Genomic DNA, 26237 nt, shown 5'->3' with positions numbered 1-26237 from the left:
AGTGCACCTTAAACTGTATGGGAAAGCACTCCAGCCAAGGGGTCACATTCTAAGAAAACATGTCCTGGAGTGCCCACATACAGTGCCTGGAGAAGGAGGGAATGAAGCACCTGAACCACCTGAGCGTACTCTGCAAAAGAAAAGGAGCCAAGGCCAGAACATTCATAAAATACAGAAATCTGGCCTGTATGGTGCATTTTTCATCATATGTATTTTGAAAGTGATATATCTTCTAACTTGATTACTGACATGCAAAACACTTAACTATATCAACAATGGATTAAGTAAACAAATCCCAAAATATAGTTTTCCTTTTAATACAATTGTGGCGTGATTCAACGGGAATCAATGGGAGACCTTTATTTTGAAGGCAAACCGCCGATTCCGCTATTGTTGCTCACACTGGGCACGTCACGTGTCATATACCGGTTCTCTGCATAATCGAATCCGCAGATTGTTTCTGTGGAGGAATGTGACAGGCACCTGTGAGGTGAGCCGACACCAGGGGAGAGATGACCGGGCAGACGGAAGATGATATACCTGGTTAGGAAACCTGTGTCTGAATAGCTTTTTTGAAGCATATGGCTGTTATTTAGCTCAATAGTTGCTATTCTAGCACTAGACAGTAATGTATGGTAGGGACCATTAGCTAACCTGTTGCTATTTCTGGCTTGCAGCGACCTAAATACGTAACAACCGGTTGGCATTAGGATTTACCTGCTTTACTGCTGTAAAGCCTAGTAGTGAAATCATGTAGTACAAACATATAGCACCTGATATTTCCTCAAACTCCTATGAAATGTCATAGTTTCTCTTCTGTCTCAAAGTTTTTTTTTTACCCAACAGAAACAGGAGCAATCTTCACCTTTGGGAAGAGCAAGTTTGCTGATAATGTGCCCAGTAAATTCTGGCTGAAGAATGACCATCCAGAAGAAATCTCGTGTGGGGGTGATCACACTGCTCTCGTAACAGGTTATCAATAATGTATCCTACACTCTCCTATATGATTGGCCGACTTGGGGACACTGTGTATAAAACATGGCTCGTTTGTTGTTTATAAAATGCTGGTAAATCATTCTCATGGTTCATTATCAGTTTATTAATGGACCTGTAGTCAAACAGTGTTATGAACAAAATGCCTTTAACTTTAATACATGTATAGTATTTACTTGTTCAAAGACACAAAGAAATACATAAAAACAGTATTATTATGTATTCTCCTATGTGTAGGCCATAGCAGGCTGTTCATGTTTGGAAGTAATACCAGCGGTCAGTTAGGACTGGGGTCAGAGATCAACATCAACAAGCCCACTGCTGTGAAAGGTCAGTCCATCATGTACTAGGATTATGTTCAACTCACATTTTGTCAAAAGTTTTGTAACGTTAAAACACATGTGTTTTTTCTTTAGTGTTGAAGACTGAAAAAGTGAAGTTTGCAGCATGTGGAAGAGACCACACAATCGTGTGCACATGTAAAAGAACCAAGTTGTTTTACTCTACATTACTATAGAACATGTTATGAATATGTGCCATTACAATGACTTATGAGGCTTTCACCCATGTTTCTCAGGGAGTGGGCAGGTTTATGGTGCTGGCAGTAACCAGGAGGGGCAGCTTGGTTTGGGACACTGTGATGACACAAACACCTTCCACCTGATTCATCCCTTCTCTGACCACGCACCAATCAAAATGCTTGCTGCTGGCTGCAACACCTCAGCTGCTCTGACAGGTAACAATGATAACAGACAGACTGTCTGTCTACTGTGTGTGTGTGTCTGTCGGTCTGTCTGTCTGTTGGTCAGTCTTCTCTGTCAGTATGTGTACTGTGTTGTATATGTGTTGGCAGAGGAAGGCAGGCTGTTCATGTGGGGTGATAACTCGGTTGGCCAGATCGGTCTGGGGGCAGAGAGCTACGCCTCAGAGCCCAGAGAGGTGATGGTGGGGCAGTCAGTGGCCTGGGTGTCCTGTGGATACCACCACTCAGCGTTCGTCACAGGTAACACACAGGGGGTTCATTTAAATTGAGTAGCTAAACCTTATGCATACCATTAACCTGTTGTCATGTAGTAATTCGGCTGGGTTATTGTGGTTGGTTTGGGCTTGTTCCAGTGGACGGGGACCTCTACACGTTTGGGGAGAGTCGGAACGGAAGGCTGGGTCTATTCCGTGACCAGCTGGCCAATCACAGAGTCCCTCAGCAGGTGGAAGGCATCCAGGATCCGGTCATCCAGGTGTCCTGTGGAGGGGAGCACACAGTGGCACTCACAAGTAAATACCTCTGAAATACTATTAATACTAACTCATCGATACAGTACCATTAATAACATAAAACAGTCTGTCTACTGTTTCCAGTTTGTGACTGTCTCCCCTTCCTCTACACCTCTCTATCTATCTCTTCCTCTATACCTCTCTATCTATCTCTTCCTCTATACCTCTCTATCTATCTCTTCCTCTATACCTCTCTATCTCTCTCTTCCTCTATACCTCTCTATCTATCTCTTCCTCTATACCTCTCTATCTGTCTCTTCCTCTACACCTCTCTATCTATCTCTTCCTCTATACCTTTCTATCTATCTCTTCCTCTACACCTCTCTATCTATCTCTTCCTCTACACCTCTCTATCTATCTCTTCCTCTATACCTCTCTATCTCTCTCTTCCTCTATACCTCTATCTCTCTCTTCCTCTACACCTCTCTATCTCTCTCTTCCTCTATACCTCTCTATCTCTCTCTTCCTCTACACCTCTCTATCTATCTCTTCCTCTATACCTTTCTATCTATCTCTTCCTCTACACCTCTCTATCTATCTCTTCCTCTACACCTCTCTATCTATCTCTTCCTCTATACCTCTCTATCTCTCTCTTCCTCTATACCTCTATCTCTCTCTTCCTCTACACCTCTCTATCTCTCTCTTCCTCTATACCTCTCTATCTCTCTCTTCCTCTATACCTCTCTATCTCTCTCTTCCTCTATACCTCTCTATCTATCTCTTCCTCTATACCTTTCTATACCTCTCTATCTATCTCTTCCTCTATACCTTTCTATCTCTCTTCCTCTATACCTTTCTATCTCTCTTCCTCTACACCTCTATCTCTCTCTTCCTCTACACCTCTCTATCTATCTCTTCCTCTATACCTCTCTATCTATCTCTTCCTCTATACCTCTATATCTCTTTCCTCTACACCTCTCTATCTATATCTTCCTCTATACCTTTCTATCTCTCTCTTCCTCTATACCTCTCTCTCTCTTCCTCTACACCTCTCTATCTCTCTCTTCCTCTATACCTCTCTATCTCTCTCTTCCTCTATACCTCTCTATCTCTCTCTTCCTCTATACCTCTCTCTTTCTCTCTCTACCTCTATACCTCTCTTTCTCTCTCTTCCTCTATACCCCTCTCTCTCTCTCTCTCTTTCTCTCTCTTGCTTCCTCTATACCTCTCTATCTCTCTCTCTTGCTTGCTTCCTCTATACCTCTCTCTCTCTTCCTCTATACCTCTCTATCTCTCTCTTCCTCTATACCTCTCTATCTCTCTCTTCCTCTATACCTCTATCTCTCTCTTCCTCTATACATCTCTATCTCTCTTCCTCTATACCTCTCTATCTCTCTTCCTCTATACCTCTCTATCTCTCTTCCTCTATACCTCTCTCTTCTCCTATACCGCTATATCTCCCTTCCTCTATACCGCTATCTCTCTCTTCCTCTATACCTCTCTATCTCTCTCTTCCTCTCTCTCTCTTCCTCTATACCTCTATCTGTCTCTTCCTCTATATCTCTCTCTTCCTCTATACCGCTATCTCTCTCTTCCTCTATACCGCTATCTCTCTCTTCCTCTATACCGCTATCTCTCTCTTCCTCTATACCGCTATCTCTCTCTTCCTCTATACCTCTATCTCTCTCTTCCTTTATACCGCTATCTCTCTCTTCCTTTATACCTCTCTATCTCTCTCTTCCTCTCTTCCTCTCTATCTCTCTTCCTCTATACCTCTCTATCTCTCTCTTCCTCTATACCTCTCTATCTCTCTCTTCCTCTATACCTCTCTCTCTTCCTCTATACCTCGCTATCTCTCTCTTCCTCTATACCTCGCTATCTCTCTCTCTCTTCCTCTATACCTCTCTCTCTCTCTCTTCCTCTATACCTCTCTCTCTCTCTCTTCCTCTATACCTCTCTCTTCCTCTATACCTCTCTATCTCTCTCTTCCTCTATACCTCTCTATCTCTATCTCTCTCTTCCTCTATACCTCTCTCTCTTCCTCTATACCTCGCTATCTCTCTCTTCCTTTATACCTCTCTCTCTCTCTCTCTCTCTCTTCCTCTATACCTCTCTCTCTCTCTCTTCCTCTATACCTCTATCTCTCTTTCCTCTACACCTCTCTATCTCTCTCTCTTCCTCTATACCTCTCTATCTCTCTCTCTTCCTCTATACCTCTCTATCTCTCTCTCTTCCTCTATACCTCTCTATCTCTCTCTCTTCCTCTATACCTCTCTATCTCTCTCTACCTCTATACCTCTATCTCTTTCTCTATACCTCTATCTCTTTCTCTATACCTCTCTCTCTTTCTCTCTCTTCCTCTATACCTCTCTATCTCTCTCTCTCTTTCTCTATACCTCTCTCTCTTTCTCTCTCTTCCTCTATACCTCTCTATCTCTCTCTCCTCCTCTATACCTCTCTATCTCTCTCTCTTCCTCTATACCTCTCTATCTCTCTCTCTTCCTCTATACCTCTCTATCTCTCTCTCTCTTCCTCTATACCTCTCTATCTCTCTCTCTTCCTCTATACTCTCTCTCTCTCTCTTCCTCTATACCTCTCTATCTCTCTCTCTTCCTCTATACCTCTCTATCTCTCTCTCTTCCTCTATACCTCTCTATCTCTCTCTACCTCTATACCTCTATCTCTTTCTCTATACCTCTATCTCTTTCTCTCTCTTCCTCTATACCTCTCTCTTTCTCTCTCTACCCCTATACCTCTCTTTCTCTCTCTTTCTTTATACCTTTCTCTCTCTTCCTCTATATCTCTCTCTTCCTCTATACCGCTATCTCTCTCTTCCTCTATACCGCTATCTCTCTCTTCCTCTATACCGCTATCTCTCTCGTCCTCTATACCGCTATCTCTCTCTTCCTTTATACCTCTCTATCTCTCTCTTCCTCTATACCTCTCTATCTCTCTTCCTCTATACCTCTCTATCTCTCTTCCTCTATACCTCTCTATCTCTCTTCCTCTATACCTCTCTATCTCTCTCTTCCTCTATACCTCTCTATCTCTCTCTTCCTCTATACCTCTCTATCTCTATCTCTCTCTTCCTCTATCTCTCTCTTCCTCTATACCTCTCTCTCTTCCTCTATACCTCGCTATCTCTCTCTTCCTCTATACCTCGCTATCTCTCTCTCTCTTCCTCTATACCTCGCTATCTCTCTCTCTCTTCCTCTATACCTCTCTCTCTCTCTCTTCCTCTATACCTCTCTCTTCCTCTATACCTCTCTATCTCTCTCTTCCTCTATACCTCTCTATCTCTCTCTTCCTCTATACCTCTCTCTCTTCCTCTATACTCTCTCTCTCTCTCTCTCTCTCTCTCTCTCTCTCTCTCTCTCTCTCTCTCTTCCTCTATACCTCTCTCTCTCTCTCTTCCTCTATACCTCTATCTCTCTTTCCTCTACACCTCTCTATCTCTCTCTTTCCTCTACACCTCTCTATCTCTCTCTTCCTCTACACCTCTCTATCTCTCTCTCTTCCTCTATACCTCTCTATCTCTCTCTCTTCCTCTATACCTCTCTATCTCTCTCTCTTCCTCTATACCTCTCTATCTCTCTCTCTTCCTCTATACCTCTCTATCTCTCTCTACCTCTATACCTCTATCTCTTTCTCTATACCTCTATACCTCTCTCTCTTTCTCTCTCTTCCTCTATACCTCTCTCTCTTTCTCTCTCTTCCTCTATACCTCTCTCTCTTCCTCTATACCTCTCTCTCTCTCTCTCTCTCTCTCTCTCTCTCTTCCTCTATACCTCTCTCTCTCTCTCTTCCTCTATACCTCTATCTCTCTTTCCTCTACACCTCTCTATCTCTCTCTTTCCTCTACACCTCTCTATCTCTCTCTTCCTCTACACCTCTCTATCTCTCTCTCTTCCTCTATACCTCTCTATCTCTCTCTCTTCCTCTATACCTCTCTATCTCTCTCTCTTCCTCTATACCTCTCTATCTCTCTCTCTTCCTCTATACCTCTCTATCTCTCTCTACCTCTATACCTCTATCTCTTTCTCTATACCTCTATACCTCTCTCTCTTTCTCTCTCTTCCTCTATACCTCTCTCTCTTTCTCTCTCTTCCTCTATACCTCTCTATCTCTCTCTCCTCCTCTATACCTCTCTATCTCTCTCTCTTCCTCTATACCTCTCTATCTCTCTCTCTTCCTCTATACCTCTCTATCTCTCTCTCTCTTCCTCTATACCTCTCTATCTCTCTCTCTTCCTCTATACCTCTCTCTCTCTCTCTTCCTCTATACCTCTCTATCTCTCTCTCTCTTCCTCTATACCTCTCTATCTCTCTCTCTTCCTCTATACCTCTCTATCTCTCTCTACCTCTATACCTCTATCTCTTTCTCTATACCTCTATCTCTTTCTCTCTCTTCCTCTATACCTCTCCCTTTCTCTCTCTACCCCTATACCTCTCTTTCTCTCTCTTTCTTTATACCTTTCTCTCTCTCTCTCTTTCTCTCTCTTGCTTCCTCTATACCTCTCTCTCTCTCTCTCTCTCTTGCTTGCTTCCTCTATACCTCTCTCTCTCTCTCTCTCTCTCTTGCTTCCTCTACACCTCTCTCTCTCTTTCCTCTACACCTCTCTATCTCTCTTTCTCTATACCTCTCTATCTCTATACCTCTCTCTTTCTCTATACCTCTATCTCTTTCTCTATACCTCTCTCTCTTTCTCTCTCTACCTCTATACCTCTCTTTCTCTCTCTTTCTTTATACCTTTCTCTCTCTTCCTCTATACCCCTCTCTCTCTCTCTCTTTCTCTATCTTGCTTCCTCTATACCTCTCTCTCTCTCTCTCTTGCTTGCTTCCTCTATACCTCTCTCTCTCTCTTGCTTCCTCTATACCTCTCTCTCTCTCTCTCTCTCTCTCTCTCTCTCTCTCTCTCTCTCTCTCTCTCTCTTCCTCTATACCTCTCTCTCTCTCTTCCTCTATACCTCTCTCTTCCTCTATACCTCTATCTCTCTCTTCCTCTATACCTCTATCTCTCTCTTCCTCTATACCTCTCTCTTCTTCTATACCGCTATCTCTCTCTTCCTTTATACCTCTCTATCTCTCTCTTCCTCTCTCTCTCTCTTCCTCTATACCTCTCTATCTCTCTCTTCCTCTATACCTCTCTCTCTCTTCCTCTATACCTCTCTCTCTCTCTTCCTCTATACCTCTCTCTCTCTCTCTCTCTCTCTCTCTTCCTCTATACCTCTATCTCTCTCTTCCTCTATACCTCTCTCTTCTTCTATACCGCTATATCTCTCTTCCTCTATACCGCTATCTCTCTCTTCCTTTATACCTCTCTCTTCTTCTATACCGCTATCTCTCTCTTCCTTTATACCTCTCTCTTCCTTTATACCTCTCTATCTCTCTCTTCCTCTACACCTCTCTCTCTCTTTCCTCTACACCTCTCTATCTCTCTTCCTCTATACCTCTCTATCTCTCTCTTTCCTCTACCTCTCTATCTCTCTCTCTCTCTCTCTCTTCCTCTATACATCTCTCTCTCTCTCTTCCTCTATACCTCTCTCTCTTCCTCTATACCTCTCTATCTCTATCTCTCTACCTCTCTCTCTCTCTCTTCCTCTATACATCTCTCTCTCTCTCTTCCTCTATACCTCTCTCTCTCTCTTCCTCTATACCTCTCTCTCTCTCTTCCTCTATACCTCTATACCTCTCTCTCTCTCTCTTCCTCTATACCTCTCTCTCTCTCTCTTCCTCTATACGTCTCTCTCTCTCTTCCTCTATACCTCTCTCTCTCTCTCTTCCTCTATACCTCTCTCTCTCTCTCTTCCTCTATACGTCTCTCTCTCTCTTCCTCTATACCCTCTCTCTCTCTCTCTTCCTCTATACCTCTCTCTCTCTCTCTTCCTCTATACCTCTCTCTCTCTCTCTTCCTCTATACCTCTCTCTCTCTCTTCCTCTATACCTCTATCTCTCTCTTCCTCTATACCTCTATCTCTCTCTTCCTCTATACCTCTCTCTTCTTCTATACCGCTATCTCTCGCTTCCTTTATACCTATCTCTCTCTCTCTCTCTCTCTTGCTTCCTCTCTCTCTCTCTCTCTCTCTCTCTCTCTCTCTCTCTCTCTCTCTCTCTCTCTCTCTTGCTTCCTCTCCGTGTTCCAGAGGAGGATGTGTACACGTTTGGGCGGGGTCAGCATGGTCAGCTGGGCCACGGGACCTTCCTGTTCGAAGCACATCTGCCCAAAGCACTGGTCCACTTCCGGAACGGCAGAGTCAGTCACGTCACCTGTGGAGAGAACCACACTGCTGTGATCACAGGCAAGCTTCTATTGTACTGTAATATATTCTACTAAGTATACACTGTTGAATAGAAGTTGTCATTCAGACATTTGAAACGTGAGCATGTTCCATTGAGACCCCATGTCTCACCCTCCAGACAGTGGGATTCTGTACACCTTTGGGGACGGTCGCCATGGTAAACTCGGACTGGGGGAAGAGAACTTCACCAACCAGTTCAGACCAACACTGTGCCCACGCTTCCTCAAATACAGTGTCCAGTCAGTGAGTCAAGCTGTGTGGGTTTGTGTGTGTGAGTGTGTTTTTGCATGTGCTAATACTGTGCATGTGTGTTCAGGTGAAAGGTGGCAGCTCTCACATGCTGGTGCTGGCTATGCCCAGACCCCCAGAGGTTGAGGAAGTGGTGATAGAGGAAGATGATGTCACAGAGACCATTCTGGAGACTCTGGAAACCTACACTGAGCTGCTCATGATGGATCCCTCCCTCCTGATGTCCAACCCACCGACTGCACCTCCTCTCTGGACCCTGTCTGCTAGGGCCCGCCGCAGGGAGAGGGTGAGCACTGGGCCACAACATCAGAAAGTTTCAGAAAGGAGAACTGGACTGTTGATTACAAGGAGTGACAGAGTTGTGGTGTTTGGTTGCCTTCACTAGGGAGCAGTGTTGCGTCACATTTCTGCAGAGAAACTGTATATAATGACAAGATTGTCTCTGCCCAGCAATGGAAGTCGTTATCTTGAAGGCGTAAAGGCAGGTGGGTGGATGCGAGATTAGGAGGGACATTCTAGCCAATGAAAGGGCAGATGTGTGTGAACAACAGACACAACTCCAATATAAAATATATTTTCTCAAAGCTGCCGAGATGCCACGTTCGGCCACTTATTTTAGTAACAATCTAAACATTACTAAACTTCTATTCGATCAAATAAAAAACAATCATATTTTTAGGGAGCGTGCAATTGGCATGCTGAAGAAAGGAATGTCCACCAGAGCTGTTGCCAGAGAAGTGAACATTCACTCTACCATAAGCCGCCTCCAATTTAGAGAATTTGGCAGTACGTCCAACTGGCCTCACAACCACAGACCTCGTGTAACCACGCCAGCCCAGGACCTCCACATCAAGCTTCTTCACCTGCTGGATCGTCTCAGACCAGCCCACCCGGAAAGCTGATGAAATTGAGGATTATTTCGGTCTGTAATAAGCACTTTTGTGGGGGAAAACTAATTCTGATTGGCAGGTCCTGGCTCCCCAGTGGGTGGGCCTGGCTCCCCAGTGGATGGGTCTGATTACTAAGTGGGTGGGCCTATGCCCTCCCAGACCCACTCATGGCCGCACTCCTGTCCAGTCATGTGAAATCCATAGATTAGGGCCTAATGAATTTATTTCAATTGACTGAATTCCTTATATGAACTGTAACTCAGTAAAATCGTTGAAATTGTTGCAAGTTGCGTTTATATTTGTTCAGTTTACTTTTCTGTGTGGTCTGTTTCAGGAGTGTTCTCCAGAGCAGTTTGGCCAGATGTTCCGTAACCTTCCTCCTCTGATGTCTGGCTTCTTCAACACCTCCCTTCCTGTGTCCAGGAACATCCACATCTCCAGAACACCATGTAAAGACCCCTCCACCTCCTCACTGTCTTCCAATCCCTCCTCAAACAACACCCCCATTCCCTCTCTGTCACTCAAACCCAGAGGCAAACCCCCTTTAACACCATCACGGTCACCCCAATTCACATTCCCAGACCCTCCCAGCCCTTCACTCTCCTCAAAGTCCAGCCCTAAGAAGAAGAAGCCCACCCCGTCAAAATCACCAAAATCTACATCTGAAGAACCCAGTAGCCCCTCACAGTCCTTCCTATCCATGCCTAAACTCATCCCCGACCCCACACTGTCCCCCAAAACCCCCTTTAAAAAGCCCACAGATTACAACCAATCCCCCAAAACGCTGTCTAAGGGGCACCCAAGCCCTTCTCGGAGTCCCACCTCACCACAGACAGGTACAGTAGTTGAATCCTGTCTTTCCTTCTCGCAAAACTATATGGCCACAAGCTGTAGGCATAACTGCGACCCATATTCTATGACCTATCCCAGTGTTCTCTGTGTGTTTTTACAGATAGGAATGAGGACACAGTGACAGAAGCCCCTGACAGCCTGATGCTCATTGAGAATATGGAGGATGAAAAGGACACGTTGTCAAACCTGGTGAGCACAGCAGATTTATTATAAAATATTATAATGTGTACTTCAGTGCCTTTAGAACGTATCCATACCCCTTGACTTATTCCACATTTTGTTGTGTTTCAGCCTGAATTCAAAATGGATTAAATATATATTTTATCACCCATCTACACACAATACCCCATAATGACAAAGTGAAAACATGTTTTTTGAAGTTTTAGCAAAATTATTGAAAATTAAATAAAGAAATATCTAATTTACATAATGTTAGAATCACCTTTGACAGCGATTACAGCTGTGAGTCTTTCTGGGTAAATCTTTAAGAGCTTTACACACCTGGATTGTACAATATTTGCACAATATAATTTTTTTAATTCTTCAAGCTCTGTCAAGTTGGTTGTTGATCATTGCTAGACAGCCATTTTTAAGTCTTGCCATAGATTTAAGCCGATTTAAGTCAAAACTGTAACTAGGCCACTCAGGAACTTTCAATGTCGTCTTGGTAAGCAGTGTAGATTTGACTTTGTGTCTTAGGTTATTGTCCTGCTGAAAGGTGAATTTGTTTCCCAGTATCTGTTGGAAAGCAGACTGAACCAGGTTTTCCTCTAGGATTTTGCCTTTACTTAGCTCTATTCCATTTCTTTTTATCCTAAAAAAAACCCTCTACAGTCCTTGCCGATGACAAGCATATCCATAACATGTTGCAGCCACCACCACGCTTGAAAATATGAAGGGTGGTACTCAGTGATGATTTGCCCCAAACAGAACACTTTCTATTCAGAACATAAAGTTAATTTCTTTGCCACTTTTATTTTGATTCTGTACAGGCTTCCTTCCACTCTGTCATTTAGGTTAGTATTTTAGAGCAACTAGAATTTTTTGATTTATCCTCAGTTTTGTCCTATCACAGGGTAGCCTAGTGGTTAGAGTGTTGGACTAGTAACTGGAAGGTTGCAAGATTGAATCCCCGAGCTGACAAGGTACAAATCTGTCATTCTGACCCTGAACAAGGCAGTTAATCCACTGTTCCTAGGCCGTCATTGAAAATAAGAATGTGTTCTTAACTGACTTGCCTAGTTAAATAAAAGTAAATAAATAAATAAACAGCCATTAAACTCTGTAACTGTTTTAAAGTCACCATTGGCCTCATGGTAAAATTCATGAGTGGTTTCCTTCCTCTCCGGCAACTGAGTTAGTTGAGCCTGTATCTTTGTAATGACTGGGTGTCTATTCAATGTCTGCTTTAAAAAAAAAATATATATATATAAAATCATCTACCAATCAGATCCCTTCTTAGCGAGGCATTGGAAAAACCTCCCAGGTCTTTGCTGTGTTTGAAATTCAGTCCTCGACTGAGGGACCTAACAGATAATGTTAGGTATACCCCGGGAGTCAGAGAGCAGGTACAGAAGGTGAGTTTAATACGGAACAGATACAAAAGCACAAACATGGGAAGCATACTGAACGTGAGAGACAATCAATAACATGAACACAGAGGGCTAAATAAAGGGGACGTAATGAAGTCCAGGTGTGCCTAATGATGAGGTGCAGGTGTGCTTAATGATGAGGCGCAGGTGTGCCTAATGATGAGGCGCAGGTGTGCGTAACGATGAGGCGCAGGTGTGCGTAACGATGAGGTGCAGGTGTGCGTAATGATGGGGCGCAGGTGTGCGTAATGAAGTCCAGGTGCATGTAATGATGAGGCGCAGGTGTGCGTAATGATGAGGCGCAGGTGTGCGTAATGATGGGGCGCAGGTGTGCGTAATGATGGGGCGCATGTGTGCGTAATGATGAGGCGCAGGTGTGCGTAATGATGAGGCGCAGGTGTGCGTAACGATGAGGCGCAGGTGTGCGTAACGATGAGGGGCAGGTGTGCGTAATGATGAGGCACAGGTGTGCGTAATGATGAGGTGCAGGTGTGCGTAATGATGGGGCGCAGGTGTGCGTAATGAAGTCCAGGTGCGTGTAATGATGAGGCGCAGGTGTGCGTAATGATGAGGCGCAGGTGTGCGTAATGATGGGGCGCATGTGTGCTTAATGATGAGGCGCAGGTGTGCCTAATGATGAGGCGCAGGTGTGCGTAACGATGAGGCGCAGGTGTGCGTAACGATGAGGGGCAGGTGTGCGTAATGATGAGGCACAGGTGTGCGTAATGATGAGGCACAGGTGTGCGTAATGATGAGGTGCAGGTGTGCGTAATGATGGGGCGCAGGTGTGCGTAATGAAGTCCAGGTGTGTGTAATGATGAGGCGCAGGTGTGCGTAATGATGAGGCGTAGGTGTGCGTAATGATGGGGCGCAGGTGTGCGTAATGATGGGGTGCAGGTGTGCGTAATGACGGGGCGCAGGTGTGCGTAATGATGGGGCGCAGGTGTGCGTAATGATGGGGCGCATGTGTGCGTAATGATGAGGCGCAGGTGTGCGTAATGATGAGGCGCAGGTGTGCGTAACGATGAAGCGCAGGTGTGCGTAACGATGAGGGGCAGGTGTGCGTAATGATGAGGCACAGGTGTGCGTAATGATGAGGTGCAGGTGTGCGTAATGATGGGGCGCAGGTGTGCGTAATGAAGTCCAGGTGCGTGTAATGATGAGGCGCAGGTGTGCGTAATGATGAGGCGCAGGTGTGCGTAATGATGGGGCGCAGGTGTGCTTAATGATGAGGCGCAGGTGTGCCTAATGATGAGGCGCAGGTGTGCGTAACGATGAGGCGCAGGTGTGCGTAACGATGAGGGTCAGGTGTGCGTAATGATGAGGCACAGGTGTGCGTAATGATGAGGTGCAGGTGTGCGTAATGATGGGGCGCAGGTGTGCGTAATGAAGTCCAGGTGCGTGTAATGATGAGGCGCAGGTGTGCGTAATGATGAGGCGCAGGTGTGCGTAATGATGGGGCGCAGGTGTGCGTAATGATGGGGTGCAGGTGTGCGTAATGACGGGGCGCAGGTGTGCGTAATGATGGGGCGCAGGTGTGCGTAATGATGGGGTGCAGGTGTGCGTAATGATGGGGCGCAGGTGTGCGTAATGATTGGGCGCAGGTGTGCGTAATGATGGGGCGCAGGTGTGTGTAATGATGAGGCGCATGTGTGCGTAATGATGAGGCGCAGGTGTGCGTAATGATGAGGCGCAGGTGTGCGTAATGATGAGGCGCAGGTGTGCGTGTAATGATGGGGCGCAGGTGTGCGTAATGATGGGGCGCAGGTGCGTGTAATGATGGGGCGCAGGTGTGTGATGATGAGGCGCAGGTGTGCGTAATGATGAGGCGCAGGTGTGCGTAATGATGAGGCGCATGTGTGCGTAATGATGAGGCGCATGTGTGCGTAATGATGAGGCGCAGGTGTGCGTAATGATGAGGCGCATGTGTGCGTAATGATGAGGCGCATGTGTGCGTAATGATGAGGCGCAGGTGTGCGTAATGATGAGGCGCAGGTGTGCGTAATGATGGGACGCAGGTGTGCGTAATGATGGGGCGCAGGTGTGCGTAATGATGAGGCGCAGGTGTGCGTAATGATGGGTGGCCCGGACCGGTGGTTAGTAAACCGGCGATGTCGAGCGGTGGAGCGGGAGTAGACGAGAAAGATAATCATATGTATGGGGTACAGAGATGAGCTAGTCATTCAAAGATCATGTTAAATACTTTTATGGCACACAGAGTCCATGCAATATATTATGAGACTTGTTAAGCACATTTTTGATCCTGAACTTATTTAGGCTTGCCTCTAAGGGGTTGAATATTTATTGACTTTTTATTAATTTGTCAACATTTCTAAAACCATAATTCCATTCGGACACTATGATATTGTCTGTAGGCCAGTGACACAACATCTCAGTATAATCTTTTTAAATTCAGGCTGTAACGCAACAAAATGTGGAAAAAGTCAAGGGGTATGAAAACTTTCTGAAGGCACTGTATGTGTTATAGATCTGTATGTGTTATAGATCTGTATGTGTTATAGATCTGTATGTGTTATAGATGGGTGGCAGGGTAGCCTAGTGGTTATAGCGTTGGACTAGTAACCGAAAGGTTGTAAGTTCAAACCCCCGAGCTGACAAGGTACAAATCTGTCGTTATGCCCCTGAACAGGCAGTTAACCCACTGTTCCTAGGCCGTCATTGAAAATAAGAATTTGTTCTTAACTGACTTGCCTAGTAAAATAAAGGTACATTTTTATTTTTTTTAAAGATCTGTATCTGTTATAGATCTGTATCTGTTATAGATCTGTATCTGTTATAGATCTGTATGTGTTATAGATCTGTATGTGTATTAGGTTTGCTGTCTTGCTATGGTCAGGTATGTGGGCTCCATGACTTTGGCCTATGATCAGAGTGGCTCATTACTTTGGTCTAGGTTGTGAAGTTACAGTAACTTCCCCAAAAATATCAGGTTTTCTAGAAATCTTGGTTGGAGGATTCCGGATTCCTGCTTATTCAAATCAAATCACATTTTACTTGTCACGTGCTCCTTCACGTGAAATGACTTTACATTTCCTTACACTTACGTTTGCAAACACTCAATTAGTATTTGGTAGCATTGCTTTTAAATTGTTTAACTTGGGTCACACGTTTTGGGTATCATTCCACAAGCTTCCCACAATAAGTTGGGTGAATTTTGGCCCATTCCTCCTGACAGAGCTGGTGTAATGGAGTCAGGTTTGATGGCCACTCCAATACCTTGACCCTGTTGTCCTTAAGCCATTTTGCCACAACTTCGGAAGTATGCTCGGGGTCATTGTCCATTTGGAAGACCCATTTGCGACCTAGCTTTAACTTCCTGACTGATGTCTTGAGATATTGCTTCAATATATCCACATAATTTTCCTTCCACGTGAAGCCATCTTTTTTGAAGAGGGCACGACAACACCTCTTCCCCTTCGGGAGACTGAAAATATTTGGCATGGGTCCCCAGATCCTCAACAGTTCTACATCTGCACCATCGAGAGCCTCCTGACCGGTTGCATCACCACCTGGTATGGCAACTAGTGATGCACCGATATGTCATTTTTGGCCGATACCGATTTCCAATATTGTCCTTCCCAAAAAACCCTGATACCGATAACCGATATTTACATTTTTTGATGCCTTTTAAGCATTCTAGTATAGTTAAATAGTTAACACACACACGTGGACAAAGCAGTCGAAGGCATTGCATCTCAGTGCAAGAGGAGTTACTACAGTCCCTGGTTCGATTCCAGGCTGTATCACATCCGGCCGTGATTTGGAGTCCCATAGGGCTGCACACAATTGGCCGGGGTAGGCCGTAATTGTAAATAAGAATTTGTTCTTAACTGACTTGCCTAGTTAAATAAAGGTTATACACACACTCACATACCACACTGACCAAAAAGGTATTTTGTTGGCATTTACCAGTAAAACATAATCAAAGCCTATTTCTTGTGAATGGGGGTGTGTTCGGCCCTCATTTTCCTGTAGTCCACGATCATCTCCTTTGTCTTGCCTTGTTGAGGGAGAGGTTGTTGTCCTGGCACCACACTGCCAGGTCTCTGACCTCCTCCCTATAGGCTGTCTCATCGTTGTCGTCAGCAAACTTAATGATGGTGTTGGAGTCGTGCTCAACCATGCAGTCGTCTGTCTCTCCGTCTGTCTCTCCATCCAGCTCTCCCTCTGTCTCTCTCCGTCTGTCTCTGCGTCTGTCTTTGCGTCTGTCTCTGCGTCTGTCTCTCCTTCTGTCTCTGCGTCTGTCTCTGCGTCTGTCTCTGCGTCTGTCTCTCCGTCTGTCTCTCTGTCTGTCTCTGCGTCTGTCTCTCCGTATATCTCTCTGTCTGTCTCTGCGTCCTTCTCTCCGTCCTTCTCTCCGTCTGTCTCTCCGTCTGTCTCTCTCCGTCTGTCTCTCCGTCTGTCTCTCCATCTGTCTCTCCCCGTCTGTCTCTCCGTCTGTCTCTCTCCGTCTGTCTCTCTCCGTCTGTCTCTCCCCGTCTGTCTCTCCATCTGTCTCTCCCCGTCTGTCTCTCCCCGTCTGTCTCTCTCCGTCTGTCTCTCCCCGTCTGTCTCTCTCCGTCTGTCTCTCTCCGTCTGTCTCTCTCCGTCTGTCTCTCCCCGTCTGTCTCTCCATCTGTCTCTCTCCGTCTGTCTCTCCGTCTGTCTCCCCGTCTGTCTCTCCGTCTGTCTCTCCGTCTGTCTCTCCGTCTGTCTCTCTCCGTCTGTCTCCCCGTCTGTCTCCCCGTCTGTCTCTCCGTCTGTCTCTCCGTCTGTCTCTCCGTCTGTCTCTCCGTCTGTCTCTCTCCGTCTGTCTCTCTCCGTCTGTCTCTCCCCGTCTGTCTCTCCCCGTCTGTCTCTCCGTCTGTCTCTCTGTCTCTCCGTCTGTCTCTCTCCGTCTGTCTCTCCCCGTCTGTCTCTCCCCGTCTGTCTCTCTCCGTCTGTCTCTCCCCGTCTGTCTCTCCATCTGTCTCTCCCCGTCTGTCTCTCCGTCTGTCTCTCCGTCTGTCTCTCCCCGTCTGTCTCTCCGTCTGTCTCTCTCCGTCTGTCTCTCCATCTGTCTCTCCCCGTCTGTCTCTCCGTCTGTCTCTCCGTCTGTCTCTCTCTGTCTGTCTCTCTCCGTCTGTCTCTCTCCGTCTGTCTCTCCATCTGTCTCTCCCCGTCTGTCTCTCCGTCTGTCTCTCCGTCTGTCTCTCTCCGTCTGTCTCTCCCCGTCTGTCTCTCCGTCTGTCTCTCTCCGTCTGTCTCTTCATCTGTCTCTCCCCGTCTGTCTCTCCGTCTGTCTCTCTCCATCTGTCTCTCCGTCTGTCTCTCCGTCTGTCTCTCCGTCTGTCTCTCCGTCTGTCTCTCCCCGTCTGTCTCTCTGTCTGTCTCTCCGTCTGTCTCTCCGTCTGTCTCTCCCCGTCTGTCTCTCCGTCTGTCTCTCCGTCTGTCTCTCCATCTGTCTCTCTGTCTGTCTCTCCATCTGTCTCTCCCCGTCTGTCTCTCCGTCTGTCTCTCCGTCTGTCTCTCCGTCTGTCTCTCCCCGTCTGTCTCTCCGTCTGTCTCTCCCCGTCTGTCTCTCCGTCTGTCTCTCCCCGTCTGTCTCTCCGTCTGTCTCTCTCCGTCTGTCTCTCCATCTGTCTCTCCCCGTCTGTCTCTCCATCTGTCTCTCCGTCTGTCTCTCCGTCTGTCTCTCCGTCTGTCTCTCCGTCTGTCTCTCCGTCTGTCTCTCCGTCTGTCTCTCCGTCTGTCTCTCCGTCTGTCTCTCCGTCTGTCTCTCCCCGTCTGTCTCTCTGTCTGTCTCTCCGTCTGTCTCTCCGTCTGTCTCTCTGTCTGTCTCTCCATCTGTCTCTCCCCGTCTGTCTCTCCGTCTGTCTCTCCGTCTGTCTCTCCGTCTGTCTCTCCCCGTCTGTCTCTCCGTCTGTCTCTCTCCATCTGTCTCTCCGTCTGTCTCTCCGTCTGTCTCTCCGTCTGTCTCTCCGTCTGTCTCTCCGTCTGTCTCTCTCTCCCCGTCTGTCTCTCTGTCTGTCTCTCCCGTCTGTCTCTCCCGTCTGTCTCTGTCTCTCCCGTCTGTCTCTCGTCTGTCTCTCTGTCTCTCCGTCTGTCTCTCCGTCTGTCTCTCTCTGTCCCGTCTGTCTCTCCATCTGTCTCTCCGTCTGTCTCTCCGTCTGTCTCTCCGTCTGTCTCTCCGTCTGTCTCCCCGTCTGTCTCTCCGTCTGTCTCTCCGTCTCTCTCCGTCTGTCTCTCCCATCTGTCTCTCCCCGTCTGTCTCTCCATCTGTCTCTCCGTCTGTCTCTCCGTCTGTCTCTCCGTCTGTCTCCCCGTCTGTCTCTCCGTCTGTCTCTCCCCGTCTGTCTCCCCGTCTGTCTCCCCGTCTGTCTCCCCGTCTGTCTCTCTGTCTGTCTCTGCATCTGTCTCTCCGTCTGTCTCTCCGTCTGTCTCTCCGTCTGTCTCTCCCCGTCTGTCTCTCCGTCTGTCTCTCCCCGTCTGTCTCTCCCCGTCTGTCTCTCTGTCTGTCTCTGCATCTGTCTCTCCGTCTGTCTCTCCGTCTGTCTCTCCGTCTGTCTCTCCGTCTGTCTCTCCGTCTGTCTCTCCCCGTCTGTCTCTCTGTCTGTCTCTCCGTCTGTCTCTCCCCGTCTGTCTCCCCGTCTGTCTCTCCGTCTGTCTCTCCGTCTGTCTCTCCCCATCTGTCTCTCTGTCTGTCTCTCCGTCTGTCTCTCCCCGTCTGTCTCCCCGTCTGTCTCCCCGTCTGTCTCCCCGTCTGTCTCCCCGTCTGTCTCTCCGTCTGTCTCCCCGTCTGTCTCCCCGTCTGTCTCCCCGTCTGTCTCTCCGTCTGTCTCCCCGTCTGTCTCCCCGTCTGTCTCCCCGTCTGTCTCTCCGTCTGTCTCCCCGTCTGTCTCCCCGTCTGTCTCCCCGTCTGTCTCTCTGTCTGTCTCTGCATCTGTCTCTCCGTCTGTCTCTCCGTCTGTCTCTCCGTCTGTCTCTCTGTCTGTCTCTGCATCTGTCTCTCCGTCTGTCTCCCCGTCTGTCTCTCTGTCTGTCTCTCTGTCTGTCTCTGCATCTGTCTCTCCGTCTGTCTCCCCGTCTGTCTCCCCGTCTGTCTCCCCGTCTGTCTCTCTGTCTGTCTCTGCATCTGTCTCTCCGTCTGTCTCTCCGTCTGTCTCTCCGTCTGTCTCTCCCCGTCTGTCTCTCCGTCTGTCTCCCCGTCTGTCTCTCCCCGTCTGTCTCTCTGTCTGTCTCTGCATCTGTCTCCTGCTCATTTTCTTTTCCAAGAAAACATGTCTTAAATCTCCTGTTGCAGCTTCAGTGCAAATGGGTTGGAGCTTAATCGCTGTCCCTGCCGCCATTCTTCTCATGAACATACACACACGTAATTATACACACACACACACACACACACACACACACACACAGCTCCTCCTGGCTCATAGCTAATCCATAGTGTTGACGTGACTGGGATGTCGACACACTTCACGCCCATCTTTCCATGACTCCTGCTGAGGGAGACTGTGAGGGAGTTTCCTGTGTTCGGAGGAGAAGAGTATTTAGCTACACACATCCTAACACTGTTTTTACTGATACATGCACAACGTTTTCAACATCTTCATCGTGGTCTTCATCGGCCTACTCTTGTTGCAGCACACAGTGAAACCCAGCAGTGTGAACAACCGACATGGAGGAGAGAGAGCAGATAGAACAACACATGATGCTGGGAAGACCAGGCATTTATTTTAGTTGTGCTGCCTCTCCCATGCACTTTAGTTAATTCTATACACAGCACCGCTAGGGTGTCTTGTGTGCTATGAGCCTGTGTGTATACTGTACGTGCATACGTGTTTCATCCATTCCATAGAGACTCTCTGAGGTGTAATATGTGAGGAGTTTGGCACCCGATGCTGAAGGTGGATGTGTTAATGGACTGAATGGAAAGGCTTCTAATAAAGGTTGCCGTGGCAATGAGTGAATCGGTCTGCTTTTGCATAACACCTCATAACCCTCTCATTAACTGGGATTATAATTTATTTCCAGCAGGGATGGGGGGAACAAATAGATGAATTTCATCGTCACGTGTCGTAGTTCTTCCTACCAGCCTCTGCTTTTCATTATGTTATGCAGTTCTTATACAGGCTCATGTTTGCCTGCAGGTAAGCTGACTACCCACACTTGTTTATATTCCTGATGGAAGGAAGGTTCTGGCTTTTGTGTTCTAATCCTTTATAGTTGTTTCATGTAAGAGCTTGTATGTAGGTTATTAACGTATCTCAACATAGTTAAATGAGATGTTGAGTTTAGTTGTGAGACTTGTGTCCCGTTCTTTTTGAGGCAGGCATCACTATCGAGAGGAGATTCTGGCAATGAGACTGGGACTACATCTGCAGAGCAGAAGGATAAGGTATGTTAGTGTTTTTACTATAAGGGACAGGAAAGAAGGACTGGCATCTACATGTCTGTCTTCCTTTCTCCTTTATTTCACTGTACATTTGGCTCCTTTATTCTGCTTGCCCCTCGACTGTATTCTCTTCATGTTTCACATCCTCCTCTCTTTCTTCCAAACCCTCTGAATATTCTCTCTCTTTGCAAAATGTTACTCTCCTCTCTCTCTTTCTTCCTCTACTCTCTGAATATTCTCTCTCTTTGCAAAACGATACCCTCCTCTCTCTTTCTTTTATTTCTCTCTCTCTCTCTCTCTCTCTCTCTCTCTCTCTCTCTCTCTCTCTCTCTCTCTCTCTCTCTCTCTCTCTCTCTCTCTCTCTCTCTCTCTCTCTCTCTCTCTCTCTCTCTCTCTGCCACCTCCTCTCTTTTTCTCTCTGTCTCTTTCTCATCTCTCCAGGGACATAAAAAGGGTAGGGTTCTTTGGAGAGCTGTGAAGGAGGCAGAGAGGAAGGTTGAACAAACCCTGACCAACAGGAAGGAGGAGCTACCTTCCCATGAAGCCCTTCCCACCGAGCTCCAGAGAGGTTCCAGTTTGAATTTGTTGAAGGCAGAGGCCATGCCCACAAAGAGTCCCAAACCACTAAAGACCCCTCAGACCCCCCAAACCCCAGCCAGGGGCAAGGAGAACATCACTTTGACAACAGAAAAGGCTGGCCTTAAAGTGAAAACCAGTAAACTAGAGAGCAATCTTCAAAGCACAGGTAAAGCAGGGTCTAAGCTAAATACACCTGCAAAGAAACAAAGCAAGTTATCTGTGTCTAAACCCAGCACTCCTAAACACAGTCAGATCCAGATATCTGTGTCTAAACCCAGCATTCCAAAGCATGGTCAAAGCAAGCTGTCTGAGGTGAATAAAGGTACAGAGATGAAAGGGAAAGGCCCTGTAAAGATCAGAAGTAAGGAGGCCGAGGCGACCAGCACTCCCATCAAAACGAAAAGTTTGGAGTCCAAAGACAAGAAATCAAAAATTGCAGAGGAAGATACTAAAACTATTGAAGTTCAAAATAAACCACTTCAAGGGGTCAAGTCCGCTCCAGTCAAAGTTAAAGGTAAACAATTAGAGGTCAAATCCACCCCTGTGAAAAGTAACATTCAAGAGGCCAAATCCTCTACAGTTAAAGTTAAAGGTAAACCTGTGGAAAAGGAGCCAATTCCAAGTAAAACTGTGGCTGAAAACACTCCTTTGAATGTAAAGAGGATTCCTCAGGAGGTAATAGATAAAACATGTGGAGGTAAAAACACTCCTTTGAATGTAAAGAGGATTCCTCAGGAGGTAATAGATAAGAACAAAACATCTGAAGGTAAAAGCACTCCAATAAAGGGACAAAGGAAGGCAAAAGAGGTGAATGAACAAAAGACTGGAGAGTCTATTACTCTCAAAGAGTCAGGGACAACAGAGGGGAAGAAAATGGCAGTTAAAGATAAAGGCAAAGTCACAAAAACAAAAAGTGCATCCACCAAAACAAAACATGTGCCTGAACCTGAAGAGGTTAAAGCTAAATTGACTGAGTTGAAGGGAACCCCGGTGAAACTGAAAAGCAAGCCAACAGAGGTTTCCAGCCAACCAATCTTAGTAGAACCTACCTCAAAGGCCAAATCACCATCCGCATCACTGTCATTATCAGATGCAATGCCTCAAAATGCTTGGGATAAGAAGTCAGCGAAGTCTGAGCTTAGAGAGCCACTGGCTGTCTCACAGGTCAAAGATAGAGTGGCGGTCCCAGGGGAAGATACCATTGGTGAATCCCAGGAGGGGGAGCCTGGCTGGGGAGGATTTCTCAGCGATGCAGCCTCTCTCCTTCCAACCGTAGGGGTGGCAGGCGTAGCCATGGGGGCCTTGAGTGAGGCGGTGACAAGTGTGAGGGGGTTTCAGTCAGAGAGTGACACAGCCACTTCTATCCCTCCTCGGCGGTCCAGCCGGGTAGAGAGGTTCACCAAACAGAGCGCCATCACCCAGCCTTCCGCATCCTCCTCTTCAACATCAGATCCCAGTGCAGTAACGCAAAGAAACAGGACCTCCATCTGCATCAGTGTTCTCAGGAATTCTGATCAGGAAGCAGGGAGCGGGAGTTCTGAGAAGAACCCAGACACCACAGAGGATGCTAGTGACAGGTCGGGAGGTCAGGCCGAGGTTGACGACGATGAGAACACTAGTAGAGGTCAAAGGTCAGAGGATGAGGATGATGAACATGAGGATTTCACAAAGAGACAGGGAGAGGAGGATGACAGGAGTAGTGAGGGTCTGGAAGAAGAAGAGGAGGAAGAGGATGACAGGAGTAGTAAGGGTCTGGAAGAGAGCAGTGAACAGAACGAAGGGGGAGAAGCAGAAGACAGTGATTCTGTGGCTAGCAGAGAAGGAGAGGAGGATAGAGAAGAGAGGAGCGAAGAGAGCCAGGGCGCGGAGGGGGAGGAGAGCAAAGAGAGTGATTCTGAGGGGACAGGAGAGGGGGAGGAGAGCAAAGAGAGTGATTCTCAGGGGACAGGAGAGGGGGAGGAGAGCAAAGAGAGTGATTCTGAGGGGACAGGAGAGGGGGAGGAGAGCAAAGAGAATGATTCTGTGGGGACAGGAGAGGGGGAGGAGAGCAAAGAGAGCGATTCTGTGGGGACAGGAGAGGGGGAGGAGAGCAAAGAGAGTGATTCTGAGGGGACAGGAGAGGGGGAGGAGAGCAAAGAGAGTGATTCTCAGGGGACAGGAGAGGGGGAGGAGAGCAAAGAGAGGGATTCTGTGGGGACAGGAGAGGGGGAGGAGAGCAAAGAGAGTGATTCTGAGGGGACAGGAGAGGGGGAGGAGAGCAAAGAGAGTGATTCTCAGGGGACAGGAGAGGGGGAGGAGAGCAAAGAGAGTGATTCTGAGGGGACAGGAGAGGGGGAGGAGAGCAAAGAGAGTGATTCTGAGGGGACAGGAGAGGGGGAGGAGAGCAAAGAGAGTGATTCTCAGGGTACAGGAGAGGGGGAGGAGAGCAAAGAGAGTGATTCTCAGTTGACAGGAGAGGGGGAGGAGAGCAAAGAGAGTGATTCTGAGGGGACAGGAGAGGGGGAGGAGAGCAAAGAGAGTGATTCTGAGGCAAGCCTAGAGGAGGAGGGAGAGGAGAAAAGTGAAGAGAGTGATGGGGAAGGAGAGGAGGGAGAGAGTGGAGAGGGGGAAGAGGAGGATAAGAGTGAAGAAGAGTCCAGTGATGAAGAGAGTGGGGATGAAAACAAAGAGGACAAGGAGGAGGGTGGTGATGAATCAGGAAGTGAGGCTGAGAGCAAGAGTGAGGGATCAGCAGAAGAGGAGGAAGATGAAGAAGCAGAGAGTGAAGAAAGTAAAGCTACTGAGTCTGTAGAAGAAGAAGGAGAGGGAGAGAGTGGAACAGATGAGGAAGGAGAGGGAGAGGATAAGGAAGGTTGTGAAAGTGAAGAAGAGGAGGAGGAGGCAAGTGTAAGTGAGGAGGAGGGAGAAGAGGATGACGATGAGGAAAATGGTGCAGAAAGTGGAGAAGGTGAGGGCAATGTAGGAGAAGAGGAAGCAGTTGAGGGTGAGGATGAAAATGAAGGTGAAGAGGAGAACGGTGAAGTTGAGGAGGAAGAGGAGGGAGGAGAGGATGATGAGGAAGAGGAGGAAGATGCTAGTGGAGAGGAGGAACTTGAAGATGAAAAATGTGAGGAAGAGGAAGGAGAAGAAGAAGATGAGGGGGAAGAAGAAGATGATAAAGGAGAAGGGGAGGAAGAGGGTGAAGGGGAAGAGGAGGAATATGGTGAAAAACAGGAAGATGAGAAAGAGGAAATAGAAGTGGATGAAGAGAGAGAGGAGGAAGCGAACAAACAAGAAGAGGATAGACAGGAAGTAGGTGGAAAAGACACAGAGGGAGAGGAGGGTGGAAAAAGGGGGGAGGAGAATGGAGATGAAAAAGAAGGGAAAGAAAATAAAGAAATTGATGGTGAATTAGAAGAAGAAGCTGCAGGGGAACAGAAAGGGGAGATGGAGGTGGAGGAAACAGGAGAGGAAGAAGATGAAGAGGAAGGGGAAGAAGAGGAGGAAGAAAAACATATTAAAGAAGAACAGGTTGAGGAAGAAGAGGATGAGAAAGATAGTAAAGAAGGAGAAGAGGAGGAAGATAGTAAAGAAGGAGAAGAGGAGGAGGAAGATAGTAAAGAAGGAGAAGAGGAGGAGGAAGAAGAAGATGAGGAGGGAGAGGAAGAGAAAGATAGTAAAGAAGGAGAAGAAGAGGAGGAAGAAAAACATATTAAAGAAGAACAAGTTGAGGAAGAAGAGGATGAGAAAGATAGTAAAGAAGGAGAAGAGGAGGAGGAAGATAGTAAAGAAGGAGAAGAGGAGGAGGAAGATAGTAAAGAAGGAGAAGAGGTGGAGGAAGAAGATGAGGAGGTAGAGGAAGAGGAGGAAGAACAGGAAGAAGAGGAGGAAGAAGATGAGGAGGAAGAACAGGAAGAAGAGGAGGAAGAGATCAAATCTGCAAAAGGGAGAAAGAAAGGCTCACAAAGCGTACCACCTAAAGCAGCTCCCCCCAGCAGGAAAGGGATTGAAGATCCCCCGAGGGAGAAACCCAAACCAGCAGCCCGTACCAAACAGAGGACCACAGGGGGAAAACAGGCCAAAAGTACCCAAGAATCCCAACAGTTCTGGAATAATGTCTTACCCCAGTACCTGGAGCTGAAGTGAGACATTCTGGACCTCAATGGTTACAAATCCTTTATGGGTCCGAGCCCAAACCTGCCTGATAACAGTGGCTGGAAGGATTCTGGACCTGAGACACCTGAGTCGTAAGACTAACACAGTACAGGTGTTTGAGAACCTCTGTGTGGATGTGTGCTTGTACTTTCTATTATGTCACTTATCCACAGTTGTGACCCACCCCCCAAAAAATAGATGTATTTATTTATTGAGATTTTTTTTTGCACAAACTGTATCTTTTTATTCTCATGAATACATAGTTTGTTCTTGTGCACCTAATGTTGAATGCCTTGACCTGACTGTTGGAAAAATGTGATACAGTATATGACCTTTGGCATAGATCATGATGTATTAGAGGTAACATCTTATCATTTAGCCTGCCTGACGCAAACAGGGCCAAGCAGATGTCAATAGTATTTCTTAGATATATTTATTTCTTAAATATCATCTCATGTGTAGTTCATTGCCAAACCATCATTACAAACAACATTGCTCCACATTTTAAATACAGGCACTCATACAGCCTGTCCCTGTGAAAAATCAATTTTATTTAATCAATACCTATGCATATAATTTACACAGTATGTGTGCTGTAATGTATCGTAAGGTAATTCAGTGTACTCATACACAAATGAACTGAATTGTAATATGTCAATATTTTTCATAAAATAAAGAGCAATTTAGATAACTTCATAGGACTCATGAGTTATGGATTAAAAATGTATTCTTTAAAGAATCCACTGTGTGATGTAATCTAGGAAAATATATATAGTAATATAAATAAAATACAGTAAAATATATATAGTAAGATATTTAAATATATGGCCAATATATCACGGCTAAGGGGTGTTCTTAGGGACGACACAACGCAGAGTGCCTGGATACAACTCTTAGCCATGGTATATTGGCCATATATCACAAACCCCAGAGGTGCCTTATTGCTATTATAAACTGGTTAATTATAAAATATTATAAACGGGGTAATTAGAGCACTAAAAAGTTATGTTTTGTCATACCCGTGCTATATGGTCTGTTGTAACACGGCTGTCAGCCAATTAGC

At 46.7% G+C, this 26237-nt stretch overlaps 1 protein-coding gene across 1 annotated transcript; it reads left to right on the top strand.

The window, feature by feature from the left end:
- Positions 1-419: 419 nt before the first annotated feature.
- Positions 420-25868, top strand: LOC118366616 (transcriptional regulator ATRX-like). Its single transcript, XM_052492625.1, has 14 exons — positions 420-543; positions 847-972; positions 1231-1323; positions 1410-1472; positions 1571-1729; positions 1847-1996; positions 2110-2268; positions 8352-8507; positions 8626-8750; positions 8824-9042; positions 9981-10482; positions 10599-10687; positions 20399-20464; positions 20903-25868. The coding sequence occupies exons 1-14, from the start codon at positions 513-515 to the stop codon at positions 25163-25165; spliced, it is 6201 nt and encodes a 2066-aa protein (XP_052348585.1). The 5' UTR covers positions 420-512; the 3' UTR covers positions 25166-25868.
- The last annotated feature ends 369 nt before the right edge of the window (positions 25869-26237 follow it).

The sequence above is a fragment of the Oncorhynchus keta genome, chromosome 34 (genome assembly GCF_023373465.1).
Source record: "Oncorhynchus keta strain PuntledgeMale-10-30-2019 chromosome 34, Oket_V2, whole genome shotgun sequence".
NCBI lineage: Eukaryota > Metazoa > Chordata > Actinopteri > Salmoniformes > Salmonidae > Oncorhynchus > Oncorhynchus keta.
Note: the sequence above shows the minus strand (reverse complement) of the source record. Positions and strands in the feature narration are given on the sequence as shown.